The 27944-nt window shown below is 38.7% G+C and overlaps 2 protein-coding genes and 2 non-coding genes across 4 annotated transcripts; 1 reads left to right on the forward strand and 3 right to left on the reverse strand.

Moving 5' to 3' along the window:
• The first annotated feature begins 3144 nt into the window (after positions 1-3144).
• On the forward strand, positions 3145-8676 carry LOC149662810 (uncharacterized). The gene has a single exon (XM_089842327.1). The coding sequence runs from the start codon at positions 3145-3147 to the stop codon at positions 8674-8676; it is 5532 nt and encodes a 1843-aa protein (XP_089698453.1).
• Positions 8677-12845: 4169 nt separating this feature from the next.
• Positions 12846-14615, reverse strand: LOC149662811 (uncharacterized). Its single transcript, XM_089842328.1, has 4 exons — positions 14595-14615; positions 13993-14439; positions 13577-13915; positions 12846-13514 (listed from the first exon to the last, which is right to left on the reverse strand). The coding sequence occupies exons 1-4, from the start codon at positions 14613-14615 to the stop codon at positions 12846-12848; spliced, it is 1476 nt and encodes a 491-aa protein (XP_089698454.1).
• Positions 14616-24352: 9737 nt separating this feature from the next.
• On the reverse strand, positions 24353-24425 carry TRNAT-CGU (transfer RNA threonine (anticodon CGU)). The gene has a single exon. It is a non-coding gene; the product is annotated as a tRNA-Thr (tRNA).
• Positions 24426-24591: 166 nt separating this feature from the next.
• TRNAT-CGU (transfer RNA threonine (anticodon CGU)) lies at positions 24592-24664 on the reverse strand. Its single transcript has one exon. It is a non-coding gene; the product is annotated as a tRNA-Thr (tRNA).
• Positions 24665-27944: the final 3280 nt, after the last annotated feature.

Genomic DNA, 27944 nt, shown 5'->3' on the forward strand with positions numbered 1-27944 from the left:
CGTTTCAACGACTCATCGACGAAGTCTTCAGGGATGGACATCACTTTTCCATCTGCGTCTATCTGGATGACATCGTCATTCCATCCAGTACTTGGGCAGGCCATTTACAAGCCTTGGAATATGTCTTTCACCGACTATCTGAAGCGGGACTTACGCTTCAGACTAAGAAATGTCGCTTTGCGCAAAGCGAAGCGACCGTGTTAGGGCATATAGTAAATGAACGAGGGATTCACATTGATCCTTCCAAGACTAGGGCTATAGTAGACTTTCCCGTCCCAAAGAACGTGAAAGAAATCCAAAGATTTCTGGGCATGGCGGGATGGTACTAACGATTCATCCCGCAGTATTCCAAAATCGTTGCCCCGTTAAACCATCTCAAGAAGAAAAACGTTCCGTTCCAGTGGAAGAAAGAACAGCAGGAAGCGTTCCAGGCCATCAAGGATGCGATCCGCATAGCGCCTCCTTTAGCGGCTTACAACCCTAAGTTGCCGTGTATCCTGACAACGGATGCTAGCGACGCTGGACTTGGAGCTTTCCTGTCACAAATCCAAGATGACGTCGAGGTACCTATCGCCTATGCCAGTAAACAACTGACCGACGTCCAGAGATGATATACCACCACGGAAAAGGAATGTCATGCCATCTATTGGGGAGTTGGAAAGTTCCGGCCATATTAGGAAAATATCCCGTTCACTGTGATCACCGATCACAAGGCACTACAGTGGTTGTTCACTTTGAAAGAACCAAATTCTCGACTTGTTCGTTGGGCAATGTACTTGCAGACGTATGACTTCAAGATCATACACAAGAAGGGAGTTGAGAACAAGGTTGCGGACGCATTATCAAGAGCGCCTGTCTCTCTATTAGCCATGTCTTTGGAGGACATGACTTCACCGTCATCGTCAGAAGATTCCAGTCCAGCGGAATCCTCTTCAATGAGGTCGACTTCGTCATCAAGCAGTAGCGGATTAGCTCCTCCCGCCAATCACGCTTTGTACCACTCTTTCACGCTGGAAGAAGTGCGAAAAGCCCAACAAGAGGAACAATCCATTAATGACATCATAGTCCAGTTATCCGGAGACAATCCTCAAGGACATCGATACTACGAGATGAAGAACGATGTCCTATATCGAAAGGCCTATGGTAGACAACCAACGAAAATCTATTTGCCACAGCGGTTCCGGCGAGACGCCATCCGCTTATTTCACGACCACCCTCTACCTGGACATCGAGGTCGAGATCTTACCTTCGATAAGGTTCGAGCCAGATATTGGTGGCCATCGTTAAGGCAGGACGTTACCCAGTACGTCCGCGGATGTCCTTTGTGCCAAATGCACAAGGCCAGCAATAGAAAACGTCCAGGTCTCATGCAACCTACGGCCATTACTGAGCCATTTGATTTGCTGGGAGTGGACATAATGGGACCTCTACCAAGAAGCTGTCACCATCACAAATACCTCCTGGTGTTCAAGGACTATGCTACCAAATTTGTCGAACTGTACCCGATGAAGAACATTACCGCCAGAACGTGCGCGAAGAAACTCGTCTCCGTGATAGTTCGCTACGGATGTCCAAAAGCCATCGTAAGCGACAACGGGACACAATTCGTTTCTCAACTTTGGAAGGACATTCTCAAGATGTTCAAAGTCAAACCACGATACATCACTCCGTATCATCCACAGAGTAACATCGTGGAGCGCACAAACAGAGTTCTGGGAGAAATTATTTCGATGTTCGTTGGTCGAGATCACCGAAGATGGGACGAGAACTTACCATTTATCCAGTTCGCCATCAACTCGACTACACATACCACAACAGGAAGAACTCCTTTCTACCTTAACATGGGTAGGGAACCGAGATTTCCCTGGGACTTAGACGTGGGTATGCCAGTAGCGGACTTTGTTGAAAGGTCCGCATCGCTCTCAGCTTTAGCGAAGCAACTTGCTTTGTCTAAAGAACTTGCCAAGAAAGCGCAAGCACACCAGAAACGCTACTACGATCAAAGGCGGGAAGGAATTGAATTTCCCGTTGGTGCGCTTGTCTGGAAGGAGACGCATCCCTTGTCTCAAGCGGCACGTGATGTCGCCGCTAAGTTATGTCCCTAATGGGATGGTCCCTACAAAATCGCTAAGAAGATCGACAGACTGCGATATCAATTAGAAGACCCAGAAACCGGAGAAAAGAAAGGAATCGAGAATATCGCTCATTTAAAGCTGTATTGGTCAAATAAAGATGTCTACCAACCGGACGGAAGCCAGTCATCCTCAACTTCAAGCAGTTCCTTTTCAAGTTCTACCTCGTCACAGTCCATACCTGTACTTCAGGACGCTGGAGTCAGTACCGGTGACGAACGCCGTGAGACTCGACGAGAACGAAGACAACGACTGTTGAAAGACCAAGAAACGCAAACCGAATCGTCTGGAGAAGAAACGAGGAACAATCAACCCTCATCTTCATCCTCCAATGGATCCTCTTCTTCCCCGTCGGAAGAAGTTCCAGAGTCCTTCCCAGAAGTCTCTGATCTACCTGAGGAATCTGAGCCAGACGCATTCAACTTATTCTCAGATTCTCCCGCGGTCTTCCGAGTGAATCGGATGCCGCCAGTGTGGGAATTAATTTTGATTTTGTTTGTTTCGAAAAATGTTTTTTTGTAAAATTGTATTTCAACTGTATTCAATTTGTGTGTTGCCGAACTTGTCCGCTAGAAAATTGTTAAGATGGAGCGTACTAGAATAGAATAGCCCTAAAGGGTTATCTTCCCCCCTTTTACCTAGAGGTCTTCGTGGGTGGTGGCCAGTGCACAGTGAAAGAGAAGAACTTTCCACTAAGAGAGAGAGAGAGTGTACTTAGGGCGCCACGAAGACGGGGAGGACCGGGGGTGATAACCCAAAAGAAGGGACAAATAAAAAAGAGTAAAAAAAGAGTCAGAGCTACCTTAGAGTTTAGAGAGAGAAGTTCGGCGACGTTTTCTTACGTACTTTAATAAATTCATGTTACATCTTAAAGAGTTACTTATTATCATAAGGTCGAACCAGAGTTAAGTAAAATAACTCCAGAGAATTAGAGATAGTTATTTTATGGTGCCGAAACCCGGGACCTTTAGGTATTTAAGTAAAGTAATAATTAGTAGAGAAGTGAAAGAAAATGTCGACCGCGGACGAATTAGAGACCTTAGAACGGTTGAGAAAAACTAGAACGTCAAAGAGGACTAATGTGACCAGATACATTAATAAGATAAGAGATGATCTAACAAGAACGATCATAGTTACTGGAGACGTCCAGAGGAACCTACAGCATCTAGCTAACAGAGAAAGAGAGTTACAAGCGTTGGACGAACAAATTGCCAATTTGACGCCCATATCAGAGTTAGACGACGAATTAAATGGCGTCCAAAAGTACGAGAATAGCATAACCGACTGCAGAGATGACGCCGATAGAGCCCTAGAAGCCGCCATCGCCGCTCAGAATCCCCAAACCACCACTGCGGCAGCCGGCAACGTGCCTCCAGCCGGCAACGTGCCTCCAGCAGGCAACGTGCCTCCAGCCAGTACCGGCCTTAGTGGAGCTTCGTCGACTTCATCCCAGAGCCAAAGTTCAACAACAGTGATTACGCAAGGTTTACAACAACAAGTACCACCAAGCCCGACAGCTCAAGTTAATCAACAAGGGAACGTATCGCAAAACTGTGTAAAATTACCTCGTATTAATATAGAGAAATATACGGGTGATCCAAGTAAATGGTTGAACTTTTGGAATCAATACAACGTCGCGATCCATCAAAACAATTCTTTAACAAAGGTAGATAAATACACTTACTTAAAGTCATATTTAGGGGGATTCGCGTTAACTTCAGTAACGGGATTAGCGTTAACAGAGGCTAATTACGACGCGGCGATAAAATTATTGGAGGAAAGATTCGGGTGCGAAGAAGATATAGTAAACACTCATATGAATAACATTACAAGTATGACCCCTGTTCACCGCAAGGGAGATTTAATAGGACTGCGTGCATTTTATGATAACTGTATTGTTGAAGTAAGAAGTCTAGAATCGTTAGGAAGAAGTGCGGACGGTGATTTTCTTCATCACATAATGGTCAAATTGATACCATACGAGTTGGCCTTAGAATATAGTAGACAGCAAAATAGAACGAGTCAACATAAAGTTAAAGATTTGTTAGAATTTATTCGCAAGGAAGTAGAGAGTAGAGAAAGGGCACAAGCCTTTACAAGGATGAACGAAAAATTCGAGCAAAGGGAGTATCAATACTCTAGAGGGTCAGAGAAAGCAAATCACAGAGAGCCAAATAACCCAAGAAGAAAACCATTTTCGTCAAGCGCCATATTGAGCAACGCGGTTGAGATTTCTTGTATATTTTGCGAAGCGCCACACAGCGCCGAAAATTGCAAATCTAAGAGTGTTGAAGAAAAACTGGAAATTCTTAAGAAAAAGAGAAAATGTTTCCGCTGCATGAAGGGTGACCACATGTCTAGAAGATGCACTTCTAAGATACAGTGCCAACACTGTCAGAGACGCCATCATACGGCGATGTGCGAAACTAGACATAAGGAAGAAAAGGAGAAGAAAGAAACTAGAATCGAGGAGTCCGAGGACACGGCGAATAATACCGTCATGCAAAACGAAATACCTAACGCGCCTTGTGGAATTTTACTTCAAACCGCTACAGTATTATTGAAAAGCGAAGAGAGTCAAGGTGTGGCGAGATGTTTGATTGACGGGGGGAGTCAAAGAAGCTTTGTAAGAAAAGATCTTTCCGAGAAACTAGCGTTGCCCGTAGTTGGAGAGATTCGACTGAATTACTTCCCTTTCGGGGCGAAAAAACCCACCGCAATCCTTACAAGAAGAGTTAAGCTAACCGTAAAGAGCATTCATGACGAAAAGTCAATAGAGATAGAAGCTGTAGAAACGCCTGAAATCAGCGCCGCAAGAATTCTAGTTCCTGGTAAAGAGATAGTCAAAGAATTTAAAGAAAACAACATGAGCCTAGCGGAAGATACTGAAAGCAAATTTCCGACGCAAAGTGAAATTGGACTTCTAATAGGGTCCGATTACTATTGGAAAATATTTAGCACCAAGTCAAAGAGATTAAACGAATCCTTGGTCGCTATGGAAAGCCTTTTCGGATGGGTAGTACAGGGTCCAAGTTCAGCCTCTTGCTTACTCATAACATCAGAGATAGAGGAGACAGACAGCTCAATCAACTTAATCTTGGAAAATTCAACAGACGACGAAATTGGGAAGAGTTTGAAAGCGTTTTGGGAGATCGAGTCACTCGGAATTATAGAAGCTGGAAGAAAAACAATGGATGAAAGAGAAGAAGAAGCCGTGAATAAGTTTGAAAATACCGTCAAATTTGAAGAGGGACGTTATCAAGTGAGCCTACCTTGGACAGAGGATAAACCCAAGCTGGGTAGTAACCTAAATATGGCCAAGAAGAGACTAGAGGGCCTTTCCAAGAGATTTCGCAAAGATTTCAACCTTTTCGAGAAGTATAAAACGGTAATTGAAGGCTACGAGGAAAAGGGTATCATTGAAAGAGTATTGGAAGGCGAGCAGAAGATAGACGGTCCGGTATACTACATTCCACACCAACCCGTGATAAAGCTTGAGAGAGAAACGACCAAATTACGCGTCGTATTCGACGCTTCCTCCCACGAAGGAAATGCCCTTTCCTTGAATGAAGTTCTTCTGCCTGGCCCAAACTTGATTCCGGATCTTTTAGGGATTTTAATGAAATTCCGAATGAGAAAAGTAGCACTAACTGCGGACATAGAGCAGGCCTTCCTGCAAATTACCGTAGCACCAGAGGACAGAGATGCTACTCGATTTCTTTGGAAACCAAATCCATTTGAGTCACCAGCAAACGAAGAAACAATCACTTATCGCATGACCAGAGTCATGTTCGGGGTCACTTCAAGCCCGTTCCATTTAGGGGCGACTATAAAGCATCACGCAAAGAGTTATGAAGGGGAATATCCGGAGACTTGTCAAATTCTCAGCAACGACATGTTTGTAGATGACTTGACGAGTGGAGCAGATAACGATGATTCAGCATTTCAAAGAGCCCTAGAATCGAAGACCATATTAGAGAAGGCAGCAATGAAACTAAGGAAATGGAGAACCAGCTCAACCGAAGTCCGAACAAGAATTAAGGAACAAAATTGGGAACCAGAGCCCAATTCAGAGAAGCTAATTTTAAAGGGCGGTAGCAAAAGCCAGATGGTTTTAGGAGTAGTCTGGAACGACCAGACGGACACCTTTGGATTTCAAGTAGATTCCTTAATCGAGAGCATTCCAGAGTTCGAAGATACGAAACGGAGCTTATTAAGATCAGCTGCGAGGATTTTCGACCCTCTCGGTTTATTATCACCATTTTCCGTAAGAGTAAAAATTATGTTTCAAGAGCTATGGCTGCAAAGGAAGGGGTGGGACCAACCTTTACCGGAAGAGGTAGCAAGAGCGTGGAGAAGCTGGTTGGCAGAGTTACCTGATCTAGCCCTAATATCCACGCCAAGACACTGTCATTCGAATCTAGGAGAAAAAGAAATAGAGACAAAGGAGTTGCATTGCTTCTGTGACGCAAGTGAAGCTGCGTACGGAGCCGCCATCTACGCCCGAATTACGTCAAAGAAGGGAGAAATCACGACCCTCTTAGTCACGTCAAAAACTAGAGTCGCGCCTATCAAAAAGCTGTCAGTTCCAGTACTAGAGTTAATGGCAGCCCTAGTTGGTGCTAGGTTAACCCAAAGAGTAAATCAAGTTTTCAAAACGACTAAAGAAAATATTCAGTACTGGTCGGATTCTCAAACCGTAATTAAATGGATACATGGAATGTCTAGAAGGTGGAAGCCCATGGTCGCTCACAGAGTGGAGGACATCCAAAGTCTCACCGAGCCGGATTCATGGAAGTATTGCAAGGGGAAAGACAATCCAGCTGATCTCCTCACTCGGGGTGAAAAAGTCAGAGATTTAGCAAAAAATAAAGTATGGTGGAAGGGTCCAATGTGGCTAGAGAAAAATAAAAAAGAATGGCCTGATCAAGGGTTTGAAAATCTGAAACCGGGAGAGGAAATAGAGTTCAAGGCCCAAATGAGAAAAAATTACATAGATTGCTCCCAATTAGTTCTGAGTGTTACGTCAGAAAAACCAAAGGAAAAACTACTGAACTTGGCAAACTATAGTAAGCTGCAGTTCCCTGTAAGAATCTACGCGTGGATGAGAAGATTCATCCTCAACGGGGGGGAACAAAAAACCAACAAAATAAAGACACCTTTGACAACTGAAGAAATTCAAGCCTCCAGAGAATATTTCATCAAAGAAGCTCAAGAAGAAGACTTTCCGTTAGAGATTTCTAATTTAAGAAACGAAATGGAATTACAAAAAGACTCCCCGATTAAACAATTAAATCCGTTTCTGGACAAGTCTGGAATCTTGAGAATAGGAGGACGCCTCCAAAAGGCGAAACTATCATATGAGGAAAAACATCCTGTTATCCTCTCTAAGAAGTGCAGATTGGCCGAATTGATAATAGACGAGGCGCACTTGAGGGTGTACCATCAAGGGTTAGCAAATACTTTGGCGCAAGTAAGAGAAAAGTATTGGATCATCAAAGGGAGGCAAGCGATAAAGAAAAGAATTTCACATTGCTTAACATGCAAGTTATGGAGAGCTAAGTCCCTAGAGGAGGAAACTGCCCCCCTACCTATGGATCGAATAACAAAAGCTCATAGCTTTGAAGTCACGGGGGTAGATTTCGCCGGCCCTCTGTATTTAAAGGGAGAAACCCCTTACAAGGCTTACATCTGCCTCTTTACGTGTGCAGTAACGAGAGCGGTACATTTGGAGTTGGTGACTGAAATGTCAACCACTACCTTCCTTCTAGCCTTAAGAAGGTTTGTTTCAAGAAGAGGACTAGTTAATGTCATGTACTCCGACAACGCTTTGAGTTTTAAGAAGGCCGATCGGGACTTAATATCGATCTGGAAAAATATAAAGAAACCAGAAGTCTACGAATATTTCGGAAAGACAGGAATAGCCTGGAAATTTATTGCAGAAAGGTCCCCTTGGTGGGGAGGTTTTTACGAAAGGCAAGTGAAAACCGTGAAAACGGCTCTTAAGAAGACACTGGGAAAAGCGCTGTTAAATTTCGATGAGATGCAAACTGTTATTGCAGAAATAGAAGCCGTGGTCAATTTTAGGCCACTGACTTACCAGTACAGCGAATCCAGCGAACCAATCTGTTTGACTCCTGCTCATTTCTTAGTAGGACGCCGCCTAACGTCATTACCACCAGATTCTCAATTTAACGCAACAAACGCGATTTCAAGTAAACAAGCAGTGAAGAGATGGAGATATAAAGAAACTCTCCTAAACAAATTTTGGAATCAATGGAGGCGGGACTATTTGTTACTTCTAAATTCAGCACATAATGTAGAATTTTCGAAGAAAGGTTCCGTGAAACCTGGAGATGTTGTGCTAGTTAACGACTTAAATCTACCTAGACAACAGTGGCAAATGGCGCGTGTGGTAGAGGTTTTTGAGGGACGCGATTTAAAAATACGCGCGTGTTCTTTAAAATTACCAAACAAGAAACTGATTAGACGAGCAATAAATTTGCTCCACCCATTGGAACTAGACAATTCCCAACAACCATAGACACTACAAGATGAACTATCGTTCATGGGGGGGAATTTGTGGGAATTAATTTTGATTTTGTTTGTTTCGAAAAATGTTTTTTTGTAAAATTGTATTTCAACTGTATTCAATTTGTGTGTTGCCGAACTTGTCCGCTAGAAAATTGTTAAGATGGAGCGTACTAGAATAGAATAGCCCTAAAGGGTTATCTTCCCCCCTTTTACCTAGAGGTCTTCGTGGGTGGTGGCCAGTGCACAGTGAAAGAGAAGAACTTTCCACTAAGAGAGAGAGAGAGTGTACTTAGGGCGCCACGAAGACGGGGAGGACCGGGGGTGATAACCCAAAAGAAGGGACAAATAAAAAAGAGTAAAAAAAGAGTCAGAGCTACCTTAGAGTTTAGAGAGAGAAGTTCGGCGACGTTTTCTTACGTACTTTAATAAATTCATGTTACATCTTAAAGAGTTACTTATTATCATAAGGTCGAACCAGAGTTAAGTAAAATAACTCCAGAGAATTAGAGATAGTTATTTTAGCCAGACCTTTATCCACCTTCCTCTCCTGATAGGAGCTCGAGGGAGAAGTCTCTCCCTCCAACCTCTCCTCTATCTCACCCTGACGATTCCAGTTCTTCCTCTGAATCTGAGGAAGACGATACGGAATTGTCCAACCCTGTTCCCATCAATCCCTTTGGACCGTTCATTTACTTAACAAATTTTTGAGAGAAACACTGGAGATCGTCTCAGACGTTAGCGTCCAATGTACGATTTTTATTGGTGGCTTAAACTCTAATGGTTATGAAATAAAACCATACCATTTCTAGTTTGGTCAGCTTCATATTCTACTTTTTCTTTTTCCAAATGCATTGCACAGTCTTTCTCCCAGATTTCCCTAAGCTGCTTTCGTCTCTCTTTATTCTCTAAGGTCTCAGCGCCCAAAGCATCATCAAGCGCAGTAGAGAACTGGTTATTTATGGCAGATGTTATCTGTTTCATCTCTTTGTGTTGCTTTGATTTTAAAGATATTTGAAACGCTTGAAGTTTAGCTTCAATTTTGGACGTTTTTGCCTTTAGGTTTTGAAATCGAAAACATTGTCTACGCTTCTTCCTATTCAAACTTTGAGGTGATAGGAATTTCTCAGGGATTGTGGATGAAGGATTCATTTTTCTTTTTCGGCTGGGTGATTTGTTGGATTCTATCCTTCTCTTTAGACACAGTCTCACGTAGGTCATAAGATTTTTGCAAGCAGTGCAGACGTTTTGATGTGGCCCATTAGCGTTTCCTGGTTTTTTAAACCAAACTGGACAATCCAACGAAATTAAATGCTCCTTTGGGTATAAATGCTTCACAAGCTTCTTAGGGGGTTTAACTAGTTTCGGTATAGTTTCGATAGATTCTTTTCCAAGCCCCTGACAAAGTACGTAATCTTTCGAAGAAAACTCAAACAGTAGTTGCGACACCACATCTGAATCCAGTTCTTCACCTCTCAGAACACAAACCTCACGAACTAGCCCTTTGAAAACCACGTGAAATTTCAAATACCCATCCCAAGAAAGCACATATTTCGCAGCCTCGCAAAACAAATCAGGCTCATAATCATCCTTTCTAAAAACTTCGATAAAACGCTGTCAATATAAAAACAAAACAAGCTCATTTTAATAAAAGCAATCCTAGTATGATAATCTAAGGAAATAACTTTACCAGCTTAGGATCCAAAGATTTTCTTTCGGCCCAAGTTAACGAGGTAAATGAAGAGACCAAGGTCTTAAATTGATTGGCAAAACTAGCGTTGAATTCTTCTAATTGGCAACTCAAAATACAATCTGTCTATTTTAAATAGGTTCTCATAAACTTTTGATATAAAAATCGTATAATTACTAAATGTTTTCTTTTTAAAAACATACCTGTGACTCGGAGGACTTAATATTTTTCTTCACGACAACCTGGGAAGCTAAAGTTACTGACTCGTTAAGCCTTTGCACACAATCATAATCGTCGAACGCTTTATAAGTTGAAACTTTCTTAGTTTGCGATCCTGCATTTTTCTTCGAAATTGATGCATAATAATTATGCTGAGTACCCTTGTTTTGACTCATTTGTATAATTACTAACTAAAATAACCCGAAAATTATTCCGTGCCGTACTCTTAACTCGGATAAGCAGCAGCGTCGTTGCGCGCACTTCCACCTTCCCCACTCCCCACACCTAAGAAAAGTAGATCGGCTACCTCGTTATTGGTTGAAATAGGAAACGTAGGGCCCACGTGAAGACCATGTGTCACTTGATTAGGGCGAATCAAAATTCAATACAAAGAATATATAGAGTGTGCTACATTTAGGGAGACGTCAGTGGTCCAAATATTGTATGATCGTTCTCAGACAAACTCTCATTAACCAAAATGCATGTAAAACCGCCGAATTGTCATACTTATCTACGATAAGTTATAAACTTATGGTTAAATTCACTAGTGTTAAGTACTTCTCAGGCCAATTTGGTTAAAGTTAATTAGCTTCATGCAGTACGCGATGTACAAGTCAGCTGAGTTATGTTACTAAAGTTTATGCTCCTTTTTGTAAATATGTTTTAAAATAATTTTAAATGTTTTAAATTAGGTTTGACTAATTAATAATGGATCTAGTGCATTCCATAAGCGTACACTAAGTCCTCAGCAATCACCTCAGAAACCTCGTCTTGACGCGCGACAAAAATCCACAAGCGCGGCTTTTCAAATAGTTAAGCCCTAATAGAGTAATGACGAGTAAACTTTATATCGCGTAAGTGATTAGGTTTGATAACCTTGCTCCAAATATTCTGATGTTGAGAACAATCATGTTACAATTACCCCGCTTTGTGGTACACTTCTCTCGAAGAGAAGTACTATGTACATCTATTACAATACATGAAGAACTAACCACAATTTCATTAACGAGGTATTTATTTTCCGGTACAGAACTAAGTAGTGACTGACAAAGTGAATGAAAACGTAACTTAAGGTCTTTCAAGTTTGGTGCTTTTCCATTTTCATTTCAAAATAGTCACATTAGGCCTAACTACTTCAAGTTCTTAGGAACTGTAAACTTAAAGAATTTAAAGTGCGAAAAGGCTCCAAGCGCTACACTAAACGGAGTACATTTGAATCTGATTGTATTCTGATAAACATGAAACACTTCTCAACCAAAGCCACTAAACCAAGTACGGTTTGACAAAGGCACCTACTGAGGCTTATATTTGGCTGTATTTGACAACCTGGAAACTTTTCAACCCAAGAAACTAGACAGCTGCATGGAAACGGTAAATTTCCATTTACCGCGGTAGCCATCGAAAACCGTGGGAATGGAAGGCTTTTCTAGTAATATCACATATTCGGATCGGGAATGGACGGAAAAAACCATTGTGGAATGACAGTGGTTAAATTCATACACATTTTAGTTGGAAATGGTTGGTAAATAAATAGAATCTATTTTCTATGGAAGATGCTAAAATTCTAAAATAAATAGAAGGGGTTTTGCCACTGAGTAATAGGGCTGTGCGAGCCTTAAATTTTTGGTTTCGAGTCGAGTCTCGAGTATTGATATTTTCACTTATCGAGTATCGAGCCGAGTCTCGAGTACTCGAATCGAGTATCGAGTAGTTGGAAAATTTGTTTCGAGTATTTTTAAAATAAACTTCAGTTTTTATCTTTATGAACTATATCGTTTTTTCTTATTAAAAGTTTAAGCATAATTAAATTAGAGTGTCAGTTGGTTCGACAAACATAATTTAGTCGCAATAATTTTATTTAACTGTGGATGTAACATTATCACATGTCATTATACACTTCTGAGTATTAATTGCCGAGTTTTGACGTATCGTCTTATCACAATATTCTTTGAAACAAGAAACATTTAATTGCGTAGCATACTTGAAATATGTTAGAAATGATAAAACCCCTTTTTATTACGTAGTTAACTGTTGTTTAATCACGTATTTTTATTAATTTAGAAATAATAAAAGTACGTGATTAAACAACAGTTCACTACGTAATAAAAATTGGTTTTATTATTTTTAACATTACGGGAAATTTAATTATTGACTAGGGTATACTTAAATCAAACGATGTCTTAATAATGTTTGGACCTAATATCTTATCACATGTAATCGTAACAATAGGTAACAAAATATTAAATAATTACATTTTGAACTTATTACATACTTTAATCTAAGTAACGACTAGGAACCTTTTTTTGCCGCTTGACTCGAATATATTCTTTTGCTGAAAGCGTTGACTCTTGCGGAATTTCATTTTTAGGAACTTCTCTAAATTGCTTACGTTTCCTTTTTGCATCTGATTTAGGAAATTGGGTTTCCTGATTATCATTAACGGTTTGTTCATTATCAGGAACGTCAATATTTTGAATTTCAAGAATTGGTTTTCTTGAACTGTTTATGTCTGCCGTAGATTCCACTTTCTGTTCTTCATTAAACAAATTCCTTTCTCGTTTGGGGCGCTTGATGGTTCTTCTTTTTTGGGGGGTTTCATTCAACGAAGAAACTGCTGAGGAGCTGTTTCCTTTCCCAGAAATATTTACTACTGTTTTTCTTTTGGGGGTCCTTTCATTCTTTCTATCATTGCTTTTCCCTTTATTTGATAGACAGTACAAATCGTCTCTTAAACTGCCGCATCCTTTTGATGCTTCGTTCTTCTTCTCTGATCTCAATGCATCTCTGGCAGTTACGAATTCGTTCGAGAGAGCGTGGGTAAATTTCCTTTGCCATTCAACTAGAAAGATCTTTGCCTTTTCTTCAGGCAATATTCCGTTGGTACAGTTTAAAAAACATGATTCAAGTTCGACTTTGTGAGTTCTGACTCTGTCAAAAACAACCTAAAATGAGGAGTAAAACCTAATTAATAATTTGAGTATTAAAGATACACAAGTCTGTTTACCTTTAAAATTTTATGCCCATGGGCTTTCACACCTTCGGGACATAAAATATCTCGGCATAACTCATTCAGCTTATTGAGATAAGGGTTTAGGACGTCTTTCGGGATAAAATAACCTCCAGTGTCTCTCATCCCTATCCCTGAAAATTCTATTGCTGCTTTCTCTTGTGAAGTCTGTCTTATTTTTAAACTGCAATCCCATAAAATTTGGGAGGTTTTTCGCTGTTCGCTGCTTAATTCCATTTTCTTCCCAAACAAGGTTCTTTTTTTGGCCACTTTCCATATTTCACCAATACATCCTCCTCCAATGGTCATCAGAGATCTTTCATACATTTGGCTCGTCTTAAAAATATCACAATTTTATTCATTTAATTTGAGATACCTTACCACATCACATTTATCTCTTTGACAGTACTTACTGTGGTTGATGAACTTGATGTGTTTTTGGAATTGTTTTGGGCTTCCAAATCTTTCCTTCGGTTTTTACACCACGTGAAAAATACTTCCTCAGAACAGCAAGAGAGAAGGAGTAAATAATCGTTTTGAACGTTTGCGGAATGACTTTCCAATCCCAGTTTCTCTTTGAGATCATTGAAGTTGTTCCGAACCACTAACGTCCAAGCTAAACGCGCCTGCAAGCCGTTTTGTTGTGAGGAACATTTTTTAACTTTTGACTTTGTACTTCCCTTAGGTTTATGGTTATCTAATGTTATCAAAAACAATGTTATTAAATATTCTATAAGAGGTTTCAATTTATCAGTTTTTTTCAGATCTTCAAAAATATTTTTGATAGCTTTGGACTGGAAATTTTGGTTTACAGCTAACTCTAAGTTTTGAAGAACGTCTTCCACTTTAATGCTCATTTTCTGTTAAAATACGAGTTAATTATAATAACAAATTACGTCTTCTTCATTGAAATGTAATTCTAGTAATGGGAATTAACTTACTACCGCATCCGTCACTGCTTAAAAACAGACGTTTCCCAATATTCGCGACACTTCGTCTGCTCAAAATAAATTACATTGTTGTATCCCTCCGCCATAGCCACACCTTTTTAGTTAACGGATATTCCTCTAGGGGGCATTATTCAGAAATTACTGACGTCACACTATCATCTGCTCTAAGACAAGCTCTCATTAAGAAAATTTCCTAATTGTCATACTTATCTACGATAAGTTATAAACTTATGATTTAACTAAAAGAACTCTTATGCATAGCTGATAAGAATATCCACGTAACTTAAGCTCTATTATTATTGTTGTGGCACCGATATTTATAAGTAAACCTAAGTGTGTTTAAATACTTGTCAGTTTCTGAAAGTAGAGTTACCCACCGCGTTTGTAACGTTCGTCCTGCGCACAGACATCCATTGACACTCTTTGAATCTCTTGTGTTAATCCAATTCTAAGACTGAAGGTTTAAAATGTTATTGAGAGGCTATCTCGTTCAAATCATTTTTGATACCAAAAACACACGTTATTTCATTAACGTCTTGGTTTAATTTATCATTAAAACACCAGGGAATCAAGCTAAGAGTAATGAAAGTCGTAAAATGACAACCCTTTCGTAGTGAAACACGAGTTTCGTCGCTAACAGCTGTAACGACTGATGTCATCTTGAAGCATATTTGTAAATATTAAACAAAGCCAGGTCCCTATATAGGCACGGAATTAAATTAAGCCTCTCATAGATATACGTTAGTAACGGTAACGTTGCTATATATTGTCTGTGAGAGACTACTTTCAGAAATAAAGCTTGTATGAATGGTTATGGAAAAGAGTCAATATGAACAAATATGTTATCTTTATCAGTTGCCAATATTATACGGGAATATAAATATCTAGCGCTAATGTTGTATACTAACAATGTCAATTGATTATCCACTAAGGTCTTATATATACATATGTTATTGATTGTAGATAACGTATTCATTAGCATTATTCGTTCCGCTATATTTATAAATAATATATACATCTCAATATCTATAATTTCAGATAATGTATAACGGAGTCCGAGCCCTATGACTGTATCAATGATAATAATGAGGTTATAGACAACGAAGCAAATTTTCAAACCAAAAAGGTTGAATATGAGAACGCTCTAAACAATTTACAGAAAGAGGCTGCTTTAATGATACTTGAGCTCCGCGAACATCACAAATTGCCTCTCAATGTATCTACTAGTATTTCCAATAGTTTTGCTGGATTACTGGAAAATTGCATTGAGGCCTGTATGAAATTTACAGCGTCAAATAAGGATAATGAAACTATTAGTGAAATATATGCCTCTAAAATATCGCGAACTGTTTTAGGGGTTGTTAAAAGCAACTTTCTTCTTGAAAAATATTGTAGACAAAATTTAAATTTAGTTGAGCCCGTGGAGTTTATTCTGGGAACCGATAGAATTGGTGGAAAGACATATAAAAATGGATTTAGCTATGTACCTATAACATCAGTCCTTAGACATTTATTTTCTCATTATGATGTTTGGAGGGAAATCACAATAGAGAAAAAGGAGAATAATTCGCATTTAATCACTGATTTTGATGATGGTGAAATTTGTGAAAGCCACAGCCTATTTTCTAACAATCCCCGCTACTTGAGGCTTCATTTCTATTTGGATGAAGTTGAGTAAAACAATCCATTGGGAGCTAAACGAGGGAAACATAAGGTTACCTTTATTTATTTTATGTTTGAAAACTTGAATCCTTTGTATTGCAGTAAACTGAGCTGCATTAAATTGGCTTTGGTTGTTAGGTACCCGTTAATAAAAAATACGGTTGTAGTAAGATTTTAAAGCCACTCTTAGAAATTTTACAGACATGTGGCTTTGATTTTAAGGGAATGATGATTAAAGGTGGATTAGCTTCTATTTCGGATGATAACCTTTCAAGTCACAGTATCGGAGGTTTTATGCAATCTTTCTCTACCGGCCGTATTTGTAGATACTGTATGACGAAAAAAGAAAACATTTCTCATTGTTTCGAAGAGAAAAACATGATTGTAAGAAATGAAGTTGTACACGTCTATCACTAAGATGCAATTCTAGATAACCCTGACAACTGTTCTATCTACGGAGTTAAAGGTCCCTCTCCATTTGCTATTCTTCCACATTTTAAAGTTACGGAATCACTTCCTCCTGACCTCATGCATGACTTTTTCGAAGGAGTAGCGCCAAAAGTAATGAAAGTTCTTATATGCCACATTATCAAATCAGGTTTTTTAGACTTAGATGGAGTTAATGAGAAAATACAAAATTTTCCCTATGATAGTTTGCATTTTAAAAACAAAAGTGTAGAGATGGGCCGATACCGATACCATATCGGTATCGGTACCGATATTTGGCTTTAACCGATATATCGGTATCGGTTAAAAATGAACCGATATTTTTTGAAGAAAATAAATACTTAAGACCTAAACTCTGAGACAGCACAGTTTTTCATCTATTTTTGGATAACGTAACTAGTGTCTAAAATGGGTTTTTCGTATGATAAGCCAGTTTTATAGTCTCAAGTACCGAAATTGGATCGAGAATCATCTATAGAGATGGGCCGATACGATACCATATCGGTATCGGTTTGATATCGGTTTAATCGAAGGATCGGGTAAAATATCGGTATCGGTACGTATCGGTTTCCCAAGTATCGGATCATATCGGTATCGGTTTAAACTGGTATCGGCCCATCTCTACAAAAGTGTACCCATATCCCAACACGTTCTCAAAGGAAAAGGATCTTTAATTGGTACCGCAGCTAAAAAAAAACCCTCATTCATTTTATTCCTTTAATTTTTGGTTCTTCAGTTCCGTATGATGATATATTTTGGCCCATGCTTTTAACCCTATCAACAATTTCAGAAATAATAACAGCTCCTGTAGTAAATTTGAACTGGCTACCGTACTTGTATGATCGAATAATTGAATTTATGCAGATGTATAAAGAAATTCCTGATGCAACCTTTACACCCAAAATGCATTATCTTATTCACTACCCGAGATTAATTAGAATGTATGGACCTCTAATCCGTCTATGGTTTATGCGATTTGAGGCTAAACACCAATACTTTAAATATATCGCAAGCATGTCTAGAAATTTTAGAAACATTAGTTCCACACTTGGTAAACGCCACCAGTTTCTCCAATGCTGGGAGCAAAGTAGTGCAAACGGTTTAGAAACTGGCGATTATGTAACCTTCCAACTTGAAATTTGATCAACTACCACAGAGACTAAAAATTATACTTAAGAAATTTATAAACTTTGAATCCAATGTTGAACTGATTTCCTTGGAAGTATGTTACAATTCCGTATGTTACAAAGTATGCTATTTATACCCTTTAAATTGTAAAGACGAGTGCGTTTTCCTAAGGATATATTACATGGTTAAAATTAACGAATTATGGCATATGTGTGGTAGAATTGTTCACTGTAGAAAATATTTAGAACACTATAATGCATACACTGTAAACGAAGAAAAAAATGGCACAATATGAATCCTGGTGACGAAATTGACAGCTGGCCTTTGCAAATATATAGGCTGGGTCAAAAAAATGTTGTGTGTCTAAACCATAAACTAATTAACCAAGACTGAATTGTTATAGAATGACTCTACTTCTGTACCATGTGACATGTGAAGAAAGTAAAAAAAAATTTCAATGCAACGAACTGTCCACAAAAGAAGAATTTCAAAAGAAGCTGCAAGATTTATTTAATTTAGATTCGATTAAAATCGTCCAAGTATTTGAAAATGATATTTTCAAAGAGTGGGTGGACCACGATCTGGAAGTTGAAGGTCTCCCCCCAACCTCCTCCAGACTAAACTTAACATTGGAGAAGAAAAAAGAAACGGCTGTTTTGCATAATGAGTAAGTTTCTTTTATGTTTTATTTGAAAATGATTTTAGAAATCGTAATGTGTTGTATTTTAGTCCTCTGCAGACAAAACAAAGTTTCAATTTCCCAAACAAATCATCAGTTTAAAAGATATTGTTAGAAAGTATCAATTTAGTTTAATTTAAGGTATACTAATGTACGTTTGAATCATAGGCTCTCTGAAGCCGGACCATCGGGAGTCGGAAGTGTTAACGAAGGAGTCGAAAGTGGGAACGGAGGAATCGAAAGTGGGAATGGAGGAATCGAAAGTGGGAACGGAGGAATCGAAAGTGGGAACGGAGGAGCTGGACTGCCATCCGATGATACTAGACACTGCCCGATGTTATCAAAACTGCCAAGGATATATGTTGTTCCAAGTTTAAGCAGAGTTGTGATGGACCTCATTAAAAACAAGGATTCGAAAATATTCCAGCGAAAATTTTCAACTCAAGTGGTAAAAACCTTGTTCGAGGATGTTAACAAATATACTTGGTAAGATTTTTATTAAATTGAAAATATATCTTAATGACTAGTTTCACCAATGCCTAGCGAAATTGGCCGTCACAATATTATACGTTCAGTTTACTCGCTATTTTGAACTCATTCTTAAGTACAAATACCCTATAAATTTTTATATATTCTAGGTACCCTACTGGGCGTGATTACCAGAACATAGGAGAAGCTTTGATTGAGAAATATCCATTTTTGAGAGACAGGCTGACTGGCACTAGCGGCTATGTACATAAAATCACGAGTCTATCAATATCCACCAATAAATTTGAGCCGGCATGGCAACAGGGAGGGTGTATTGTTGGACAGATAGAGATGAATAAGCGTATGAGCTTGATTTATACTAGGGATGCACCGATATGGGTACAGCCGATATATCGGCCGGCCGATATATCGGAAATTCGTAGCCGATATATCGGCCCATAAAAAAATAATATGTCCCCATGAATATCGTTTCCAAGATTAGAATCAGCATTATTTAGGACCATTTACGTTTTTACTTTGTTTTATTAGAGACACGTGTGACATCTTTTTCGTTTAATGTGGTACCGATACATATTTTAGCCTTAACCCCCGTCCTTAAAATGGTGTGGTCTAAGTTAAATCCTTGCTTGGTTTTTAGTAAAAATGCAGCTTCTTTCCTTGTATGTTCAACATGAAGTAGCGTTATAAGCAGACTTATGGACCACAAGTTAAAAGTTCAAAATGTAAATTAGTGACACCAAACACATTAGAGAGCGTCATTGTCGACTTCGATTGTCTGCGGGAGGTTTGGGAAACTAGGGAAATTACTTTCTCATAGTCGTTAACAACGGCATAAAACTGAGATTGTGGAAAACCTTGCATTTTTAAAGGCAAATGTTAAATTGTGGGCATAAATTTGTTTGATGTGTTTCAATTAGTATTCATTGAGTACTTTATTTCTTGTCAAATTTTTCCTGGAAATATCGGTTTACACGAAGCCGATATTGGCCGATACCGATATGAAAAAGATAGGCCGATAAATCGGCCGATATATTAGTAACCGATATATCGGTGCATCCCTAATTTATACCCCACCACCCAAGCGCCATACCAAATTAGCAATTGAATATTTATGGGTGGATATTGATATATTTTTTAAAGTGTTAAAGATCTCAAATTAATTACCATTATTTTAAAAGGGTAGTTGGATTACAGCTCCACAGAATAAGTTTCGACATGAGCGTCTAAATAATCCAAATGTACCAGAAATAAAAGCAATGAAGGGATGTTTTGCCCGAAAGAGGCCTTTACCCGAGGCTCCAGAAAATATTCCAGAGTCTGCCAATAACCCAGCTAAGAAGGTTAAAGCAAAAAGGCCAACCTGTCTGGTAGGTCATATTTTTAAACGATTTTTATGCATAAGTTCCTTATATAATTTATTTTGCTTTTAAAGATGATTTCGGAAGTGGCAGAAGACGAAGAGTCGATACAATGCCATATTAAGGCTCTCAATAAGGAATTGCAAAAAACTATGGCATGCAGAGACGAAAGTGTAGTAGAGGAAAAGATGTTTCGAACTGCAGTATATCGTCCAAACCTTTCCTTTGCCTTTAAAGTTAATACTTTGATTGAAAAGTTTCCCATCTTGATTGAAAACAATCAGGTAAAAAATTCCCTTTAAAGGAAGAATGAAGCAGACGACTTGATAAAGTTTAGTTGTCAGAGTTAAATGCTGTCCACTTCAAACTTTTTTCTATTGCAGCTCATAAAGGAGTTAATCCGTTTAAAAAATTTAAGGCCATCTGCTGAGAAGATTCTATTGCATCATTTCAAGAAGATTTCAAAACGCGTTATCACATTAGCCAGAAAATCTAAAAACGCATGCAATCAAAAAGTTCATGCTTTACTAAAAAATAGTGAAGACGTTTTAAGCAGCATCGCCCTTGAAGGTAATCATAAAGGGAAATGTTTTGTTTATTTATGATAATATAAAATATAGCCAGGTTTTTAAAGCTTATATGAATTTAACTAGCTGAGTTGCCCGCCCTACGGGCGGGCTGCCTCAGCTAGTTGCTACTAAAAAGTGAAACTAATTAACAATGAATGCTTTTATCGGAAAACATGTATAAAGAAAATACTCGACTTGGCGAGTATTTGATATTTTCAAACAATAGTTAACAGTTGTAAAGCAATCACAATATTTCTTTATAAACCACGTTCTTGGTAAAAATATTACATTTGCTTTTAAGAAGAGCACCTTGGTAATCCGAATTTTGAACTTTAACCTTAATGTTTTTATTAGAAGTAACGCGAGAAAACGCTACATATAGTTGTCCATGGGAAAAAACAGGTTCTGGTAGATATACACCAACGTGGTCTAGTGTTTGGCCTTGGGCTTTGTTAATAGTTATTGCATACGCAACTCGAACCGGGAACTGCCTCCTCTTTAAAATAAAGGGCATGTTCGAATCGGATGGTGCTAGATCTATTCTTGGAATAAAAATTACTTCTCCTTTGGAAGGACCCGTTATAATTTCAGCGACAATTATATGCGTTTTCATATCGGTAACAATTAGCCTGGTTCCGTTGCATAGACCTTTCTTAGTGTTCAAATTTCTCAAAAGCATGATTATGGCCCCTCTTGTTTCTTTCATAATGCTTAAACTTGCCCTCTCTCACCACACTGATAACCGTGTTGAAGTTTAATATGAAAGAAAGGTGTGAAAACGCGTTCAGAAAGCGCGATGAGAGGACAAAGGTTTCCTTTCTGTAGGAAAATTTTAGAAGTTTTGGGTGGGTGTAAACTCAACGTGGAGGGCGCGCGGAGAGGAAGAGAGAAAACGACCCCCAATATCTTGCCCCCGAAGGCTCAACGTGGAGGGCGCGCGGAGAGGAAGAGAGAAAACGACCCCCAATATCTTGCCCCCAAAAGCCTCAACGTGGAGAGTCAGAGAGAAAACGAATAAAATCGCGAGGGAGAAAAACGCGTCTGTAAAGGGTTTTCATTTAAAGTTAATTAAAAAGTTAATGGAGTTACGGGTGTAAATCGAAATCAGCGATTCACAGGGAAAGGTGTTCTTTCCGGACGAAAATGTTCGAAACCGTCCCTCGATCGTAACGCTGTGAAAAGAAGGTGTTAAAACGCGTTCAGAAAGGAAAAACGTGAAAAAACGCGTCTGTAAAGGGTTTTCATTTAATGTTAATTAAAAGGTTAATTGAGGTACGGGTGTAAATCGAAATGCGCGATTGAGACGGAAAGGCATTCTTTCCGGAGAATAATTTTCGAAACTGTCACGCGATCCTAACGCTGTGAAAAGAAGGTGTGAAAACGCGTTCTGAAAGGCGCGATGAGACGACGACGACGACGACGACTGGCTTTTTATTATGTAGATGTAAAAGCTGACTATTCACTTCTTTCAGAGAGAGAAATTATGGCAAGTCTTCTTCTCATGCCCTCAATATTTAACGATGATTTCAAATACTGGTTTGCCGTTGGAGTAAGTACCTATATGTGTATTATATTTCGTAATAGAATGAAAAACTAATCTTCGAATTTTTATTGGTGAACCCATTTTAATCCGTTTTGGTTTAGGAAGCAGAGACAAGTACGCCAACTGTGGTTTTTGATAATGAAGACCTATTTTCTTCAACATTTCAACTCCACATTGAAAGTGTAAAATTTGAGGTGGATTCCATAGTAATGGCCATAGCGTCCCTATTTGCGGGATATTATGCATTTCAAATGGTATACCCTAAGGAAATATCAAAGACTTTGGAGTATTTTCAAAAGATAATTTTTAAAATTGACGTTACGAAGTATTCTGCCCCCATTGTAACGGCCATTAACAAACTTTCTTAAGAATAAATTTTTAAACAGATTTGTTAAATCAAAATTTCCCATCGTATCTGTTTTTAGCAAAGAATTTTTTTATTAAATACTTCAATCGATTATTTTCACGTCTAAAGGCGATAATTGTAAAAGCCAGCGAATTCCTATTACAACGCCTTTGCAGTCCAATTACAACGCCTTTGCAGTCCAATTACAACGCCTTTGCAGTCCAATTAGAACGCCTTTGCCGTCCAATTAGAACGCCTTTGCAGTCCAATTAGAACGCCTTTGCAGTCCAATTAGAACGCCTTTGCAGTCCAATTTGAACGCCTTTACAGTCCAATTTGAACGCCTTTACAGTCCAATTTGAACGCCTTTACAGTCCAATTTGAACGCCTTTACAGTCCAATTTGAACGCCTTTACAGTCCAATTTGAACGCCTTTACAGTCCAATTTGAACGCCTTTACAGTCCAATTTGAACGCCTTAACAGCCCAATTGGAACGCCTTAACAGCCCAATTGGAACGCCTTAACAGCCCAATTGGAACGCCTTTACAGCCACATTTGAACGCCTTATTTGAACGCCTTTGGAGTCCAATTTATCCGCCTTTGCAGTCCAATTTCAATTCATTTGCACGTCTATACAACCACTTTTGAACGCCTTTGGAGTACAATTTAAATTAGTTTGCGGTCCAATTTGAACGCCTTTACAGTCCAATTTGAACGCCTCTGGAGTCCAAATTAAACGCCTTTAAGTCCAATTTCAATTCGTTTGCGGTCCAATATGATCGCCTTTACATTCCAATTTGAACTCCTTGGCAGCTAAATTTGAACATCACCACAGCCATACTTCAACGCCTTTACAGTCCAATTTGATTGTTTTTACAGCCCATTTTGATCGCCTTTACGGTCCAATTTGATCGCCTACCCTGACTAAATTGAACACCTTTACAGCCACATTTGAACGCCTTCGGAGTCCAATTTGAACTCCCAGCCACGTAAATATAATCGCATAACCACGTAGATTTGAACGGTAAAACGTTTAATATTGAATGATGGCGAGCAATAACGCATGGTAAAGCGATCATACAGCTAATCATTTTTGAACTATAGAGCATGCGGAATTGCATGGGTAGATTCATATTTGAACGCTAATAGTAGCGTTCATTTTTAAACGCCTCAATTAGCGTTCATATTTCAATGCTAAAGCGTACCACAGGAGTTGCACGACATTGAACGCTGAAACATTCAATTTCGACTGGTGAATTTTTAGAGTATATTGTTTAAATATATGCGTATCTCAAGCAACTATTATTTTTAGTTTTTCAAAATTTAATAGCTACGAAAACTACTTCAAGTATCATAACAACGAGGCTCCGACGAGAATCGAACTTATGATCTCCTGTTTACGAGACAGGCGCTTTAACAACTAAGAAACGGAGCCCTGGTTACGAAGCGAGATTAATGCTGAATATTTCAGTAGTTTTACTAAATTAACTCCTTCGCAGTTTTACCCTATTGTTCGCATATATGCATATCTCAAGCAACTATTATTTTTAGTTTCTCAAAATTTAATAGCTACGAAAACTAGTTCTAGTAACATAACAGCTTGGCTCCGACGAGAACCGAACTCATGATCTCCTGTTTACGAGACAGGCGCTTTAACCACTAAGCCACGGAGCCCTGGTTCCGAAGCGAGATTAATGCTGAATATTTCAGTAATTTTAGTAAATTAACTCCTTCGCAGTTTTACCCTATTGTTTGCATTAATGCATATCTCAAGCAACTATTATATTTTGTTTTTCAAAATTTAATAGTTACGAAAACTAGTTCAAGTATCATAACAACGAGGGTCCGACGAGAATCGAACTCATGATCTCCTGTTTACGAGACAGGCGCTTAAACCACTAAGCCACGGAGCCCTTGTTCCGAAGCGAGATTAATGCTGAATATTTCAGTAATTTTACGCAATATTTTAGATATTATTACTTTATTATGCATATTGCCGAAGAAAGTTTCTGTTGTCGTGATACCAGGGGTAAATAACGAAAGGAGTTAGAGACGCTAGCTTCCGTAGTGTAGAATACAGTGGGACCTTGAAACGTCATAGAATTTGCAACTAACGTAGTGCCATCTTTGGAACTGTATTGTAAATAAGACCAGAACCTTAAAAAATTTGCCTTAAAATCTTGCGCCGCAAGGTATTCTGGGTAAAGTAAAATGGCGGGTGTCGATGTTGTGAAGTCGTCTCATAAATCAACCCAATATAATTATTATATTCAATCGCGAGTAAATAGCGATTTAAAGAAGAAAGATAAGTCAACAATTTGCAATTTGAAGCCGGGGAAATCCTCAAAATGTGATCAAACTTGTTTTGCCGTAAGTGCGCGGTTACAGAGTCGGCCCAGTGAGCCAAGGCTTAGTGGGAACTGTGGGATCAGGATCATCGATTGTATCTGTGACTAAAGAAATTAAAACAACTAAAACTGTATTAAAACAACTAAAACTGTATTGAAGGATGCAAAAACGACATTTAATTCCATTTCGTTATCGAATAAGGAATTTACCAACTTTAAAGTTCCATGTTTCTAATTCAAGCGCACCTTAATGAATAAACTTTACTCTAAGCCTAATTGTCACTCAGTCGTAAGCAGACGAACACTAGCAGACGAATACTAGCAGACAGGAGAAAATCGATATCCCAGCATGCCTTTCGAATCTTTGCTGCCACGCTATTGGTTGGAAAATATCATATTTATTTTGAATTATAGGCGGCGCGACCGAGGCATTTTCTCTTTTCTGTGTCTACGTTTGAAAGTCCCACTGTATTCTACACTACGGAAGCTAGCGTCTCTAACTCCTTTCGTTATTTACCCCTGGTGATACTGATAGGCTAAATCAGAACCTAATTGAAAAACTTGGTCCTTTGAATTGCGTCATTGAAACAGAAACTTTCAATGATATCATACGACGCTATATTTTAGATATTTTATTTAAAGAGTTCAGAGAAAATAATTTTGTTCCTCAAGAGGATGAAATTAATCCATATGTTTGACCTTCTTTTGTAATTAGTGGTTTATGCTTTTAATAATGGGATGACATAGCGTGTACAGGTATCTAATCTGTAGACTGTATACTCGGTGGATTCATAGAGTATTGGGAAGAAGATACAGGCGGCCAATTCCTAGTTGTGTTGTAAATCGGGTAAGGAGAGAGTATCCGTCGAATGACTATACAGGATACATGGAGCCAGGCACGCGATAAATTGTAATGAGATAATCAAAAGCAGGGTTCTTACAAAATTTTCGGATTGAAAATCCCTAACTTTTCCAGGTTGCCGCTGACCATTTTTACATATTTTAAGCACAATACGTACCATTTATTCTCCTAGAGCGCTCCCATGGAGCAATAAGAAGGGGAGGTATTGTTTTTTAGCATTGGCAAAGACTGTTTTTGAGGATTTTGGGTTTTACAATTTTTATTGCTTCACGGGATCGCTCCAACAGACAGATATTGATATTTCGACACAAGGGCGCCACTTGACAGGCCGAAAAAAAACCCTGACTTATTTCCACGGTTTTCAATCCCAGACTTATCCAGGTTCCGTACGGAACTACAAACCCTTTAAAGTCATGAAGAAACCTACATGATGATCTAATTCCTCTTCAAATTCAAAACCAAAACTTAATTCTTCACAAAATTTATTAGTAATAAAATATTTTTCAGAATGTAAACTCCTCCTCCGTTAAATCAGAGTCTGATAGGATATATAATAATGCAGTAAATAAGAAAACCAACAATATATTGTCAAAAGTATTTTAATGAAGAATATGCAATACTTTTTTTAAAAGTAGCAATATGTTGATCGTTTTAATGAGTAAATCTCTTCGTTTTATATTTTGCCCCTGCGTCTTCCTTATCAGGATGCTCAAAGAGTGATGATAGAGGTCTGGGTGTAGGAGTTCTAGAACTTTCACTGTCAAGAGAGCCTTCGTCGTAACATTTTTCGCATTTTGCAAGTAGTTTTTCTCTTAGCAAATTTGCATAATCCAAAAAAAATTTATTTAAGAATATATGAATTTTCTTAAATGAGTGTAAACATGAATCTAAATAACTATGAATATAAAGCTCTATCATGTCGATTTGCTTTGGGCGTTACCCTCCCAGCCTTTGACGCGTTTTGCGTTGCTCTAGTAGCCAATCACAAGACAAAAGGAAGTGACGTTTCGAATTCATACCCCTGACACCCCCTCCCTTCTCCCGCTCCTAACACCTGACTGATGTCTCCTTTCGCAGATTCATGGTTATACAGATTCGTGGTGTAATGTACCGAATGTTGTAGCTTGCATGATGGGTTTGACCAAAAGTGGATGAGAGGAAAAGTATGAAAATGGCCAAAAGTCGCGAGTCATCAGAGTATCGCAGTGGTTGACCGTTTTATTGGCGTAGCTATACTGGGCCTGTTCACTCCCTTAAAATAGATCTTGTGTTAATTCGCGGTTACGATGTTACCGTCGTCTGCTATTGTGTATGCTAGAACTTCCTGGATTTGTGTTTGTAGCCAGAACAGAGTAGCTGGTAATGTTTTAAAAGGTATTTGAAGGTATAATATGGATTTAAGTAATGTTATCGAAGCAATAGAAGAGCCCATAAAACTAGATACGTTTAAAACAAATCTCAGTAATTTAGCTATAGTGCGAAGAGCTTGCGTCGTGATGCGCGTGATCAAGTGGGCTATGGTTAAACCAAGGAGCATAAATGTCTGAACTACTTTCATTCGCGAGTTTGCAAGTCCATCAGTCACTAGTAAACTAAATAGTGATTGGCGAAACTTTGATGTCCGCGTTTTTTAACACAGGCTCTATGGTCATTGTCATACTTTTCCTCTCATCCACATTTGGTTTGACTGAATATTCTCCTTTCTTGGCTTTGGGAAAGTAGACATTCCACCTTGGCTTACCATGTTTAGTTTTTTGCTTCAATCTTATTTGAGTTTTCATTAAAATGTAGAGCTGCAATAAGCATCCTAAAGAGGAATTCATATTGATATATATGTAATTAATATTTATTTTCTATTTTAAGAGCTAGCGCACCTAGCTTCCATTCCATGGTAAGAGTAAAGAGTATTTTTAGGGGCAAAATGAATCAGCACAGAATTGTTAGTTTCTACACTAGACGTTTGAGTTTCTGGAGATATTTGGA

Source organism: Phalangium opilio, unplaced genomic scaffold (assembly GCF_054372755.1).
Source record: "Phalangium opilio isolate 3A_F unplaced genomic scaffold, DU_Popi_V2 ptg000063l_1, whole genome shotgun sequence".
In the NCBI taxonomy this organism is placed as follows: Eukaryota; Metazoa; Arthropoda; class Arachnida; order Opiliones; family Phalangiidae; genus Phalangium; species Phalangium opilio.

Coding starts and splice junctions, on each gene's coding strand:
- LOC149662810 (XM_089842327.1), top strand. CDS start 3,145: ATGTCGACCGCGGACGAATTAGAGACCTTAGAACGGTTGAGAAAAACT.
- LOC149662811 (XM_089842328.1), bottom strand. CDS start 14,615: ATGGCGGAGGGATACAACAAT. Junction 14,440..14,594: donor TGGCGGAGGGATACAACAAT/GTAATTTATTTT, acceptor GTATTTTAACAG/AAAATGAGCATTAAAGTGGA. Junction 13,916..13,992: donor CATCAAGTTCATCAACCACA/GTAAGTACTGTC, acceptor GATATTTTTAAG/ACGAGCCAAATGTATGAAAG.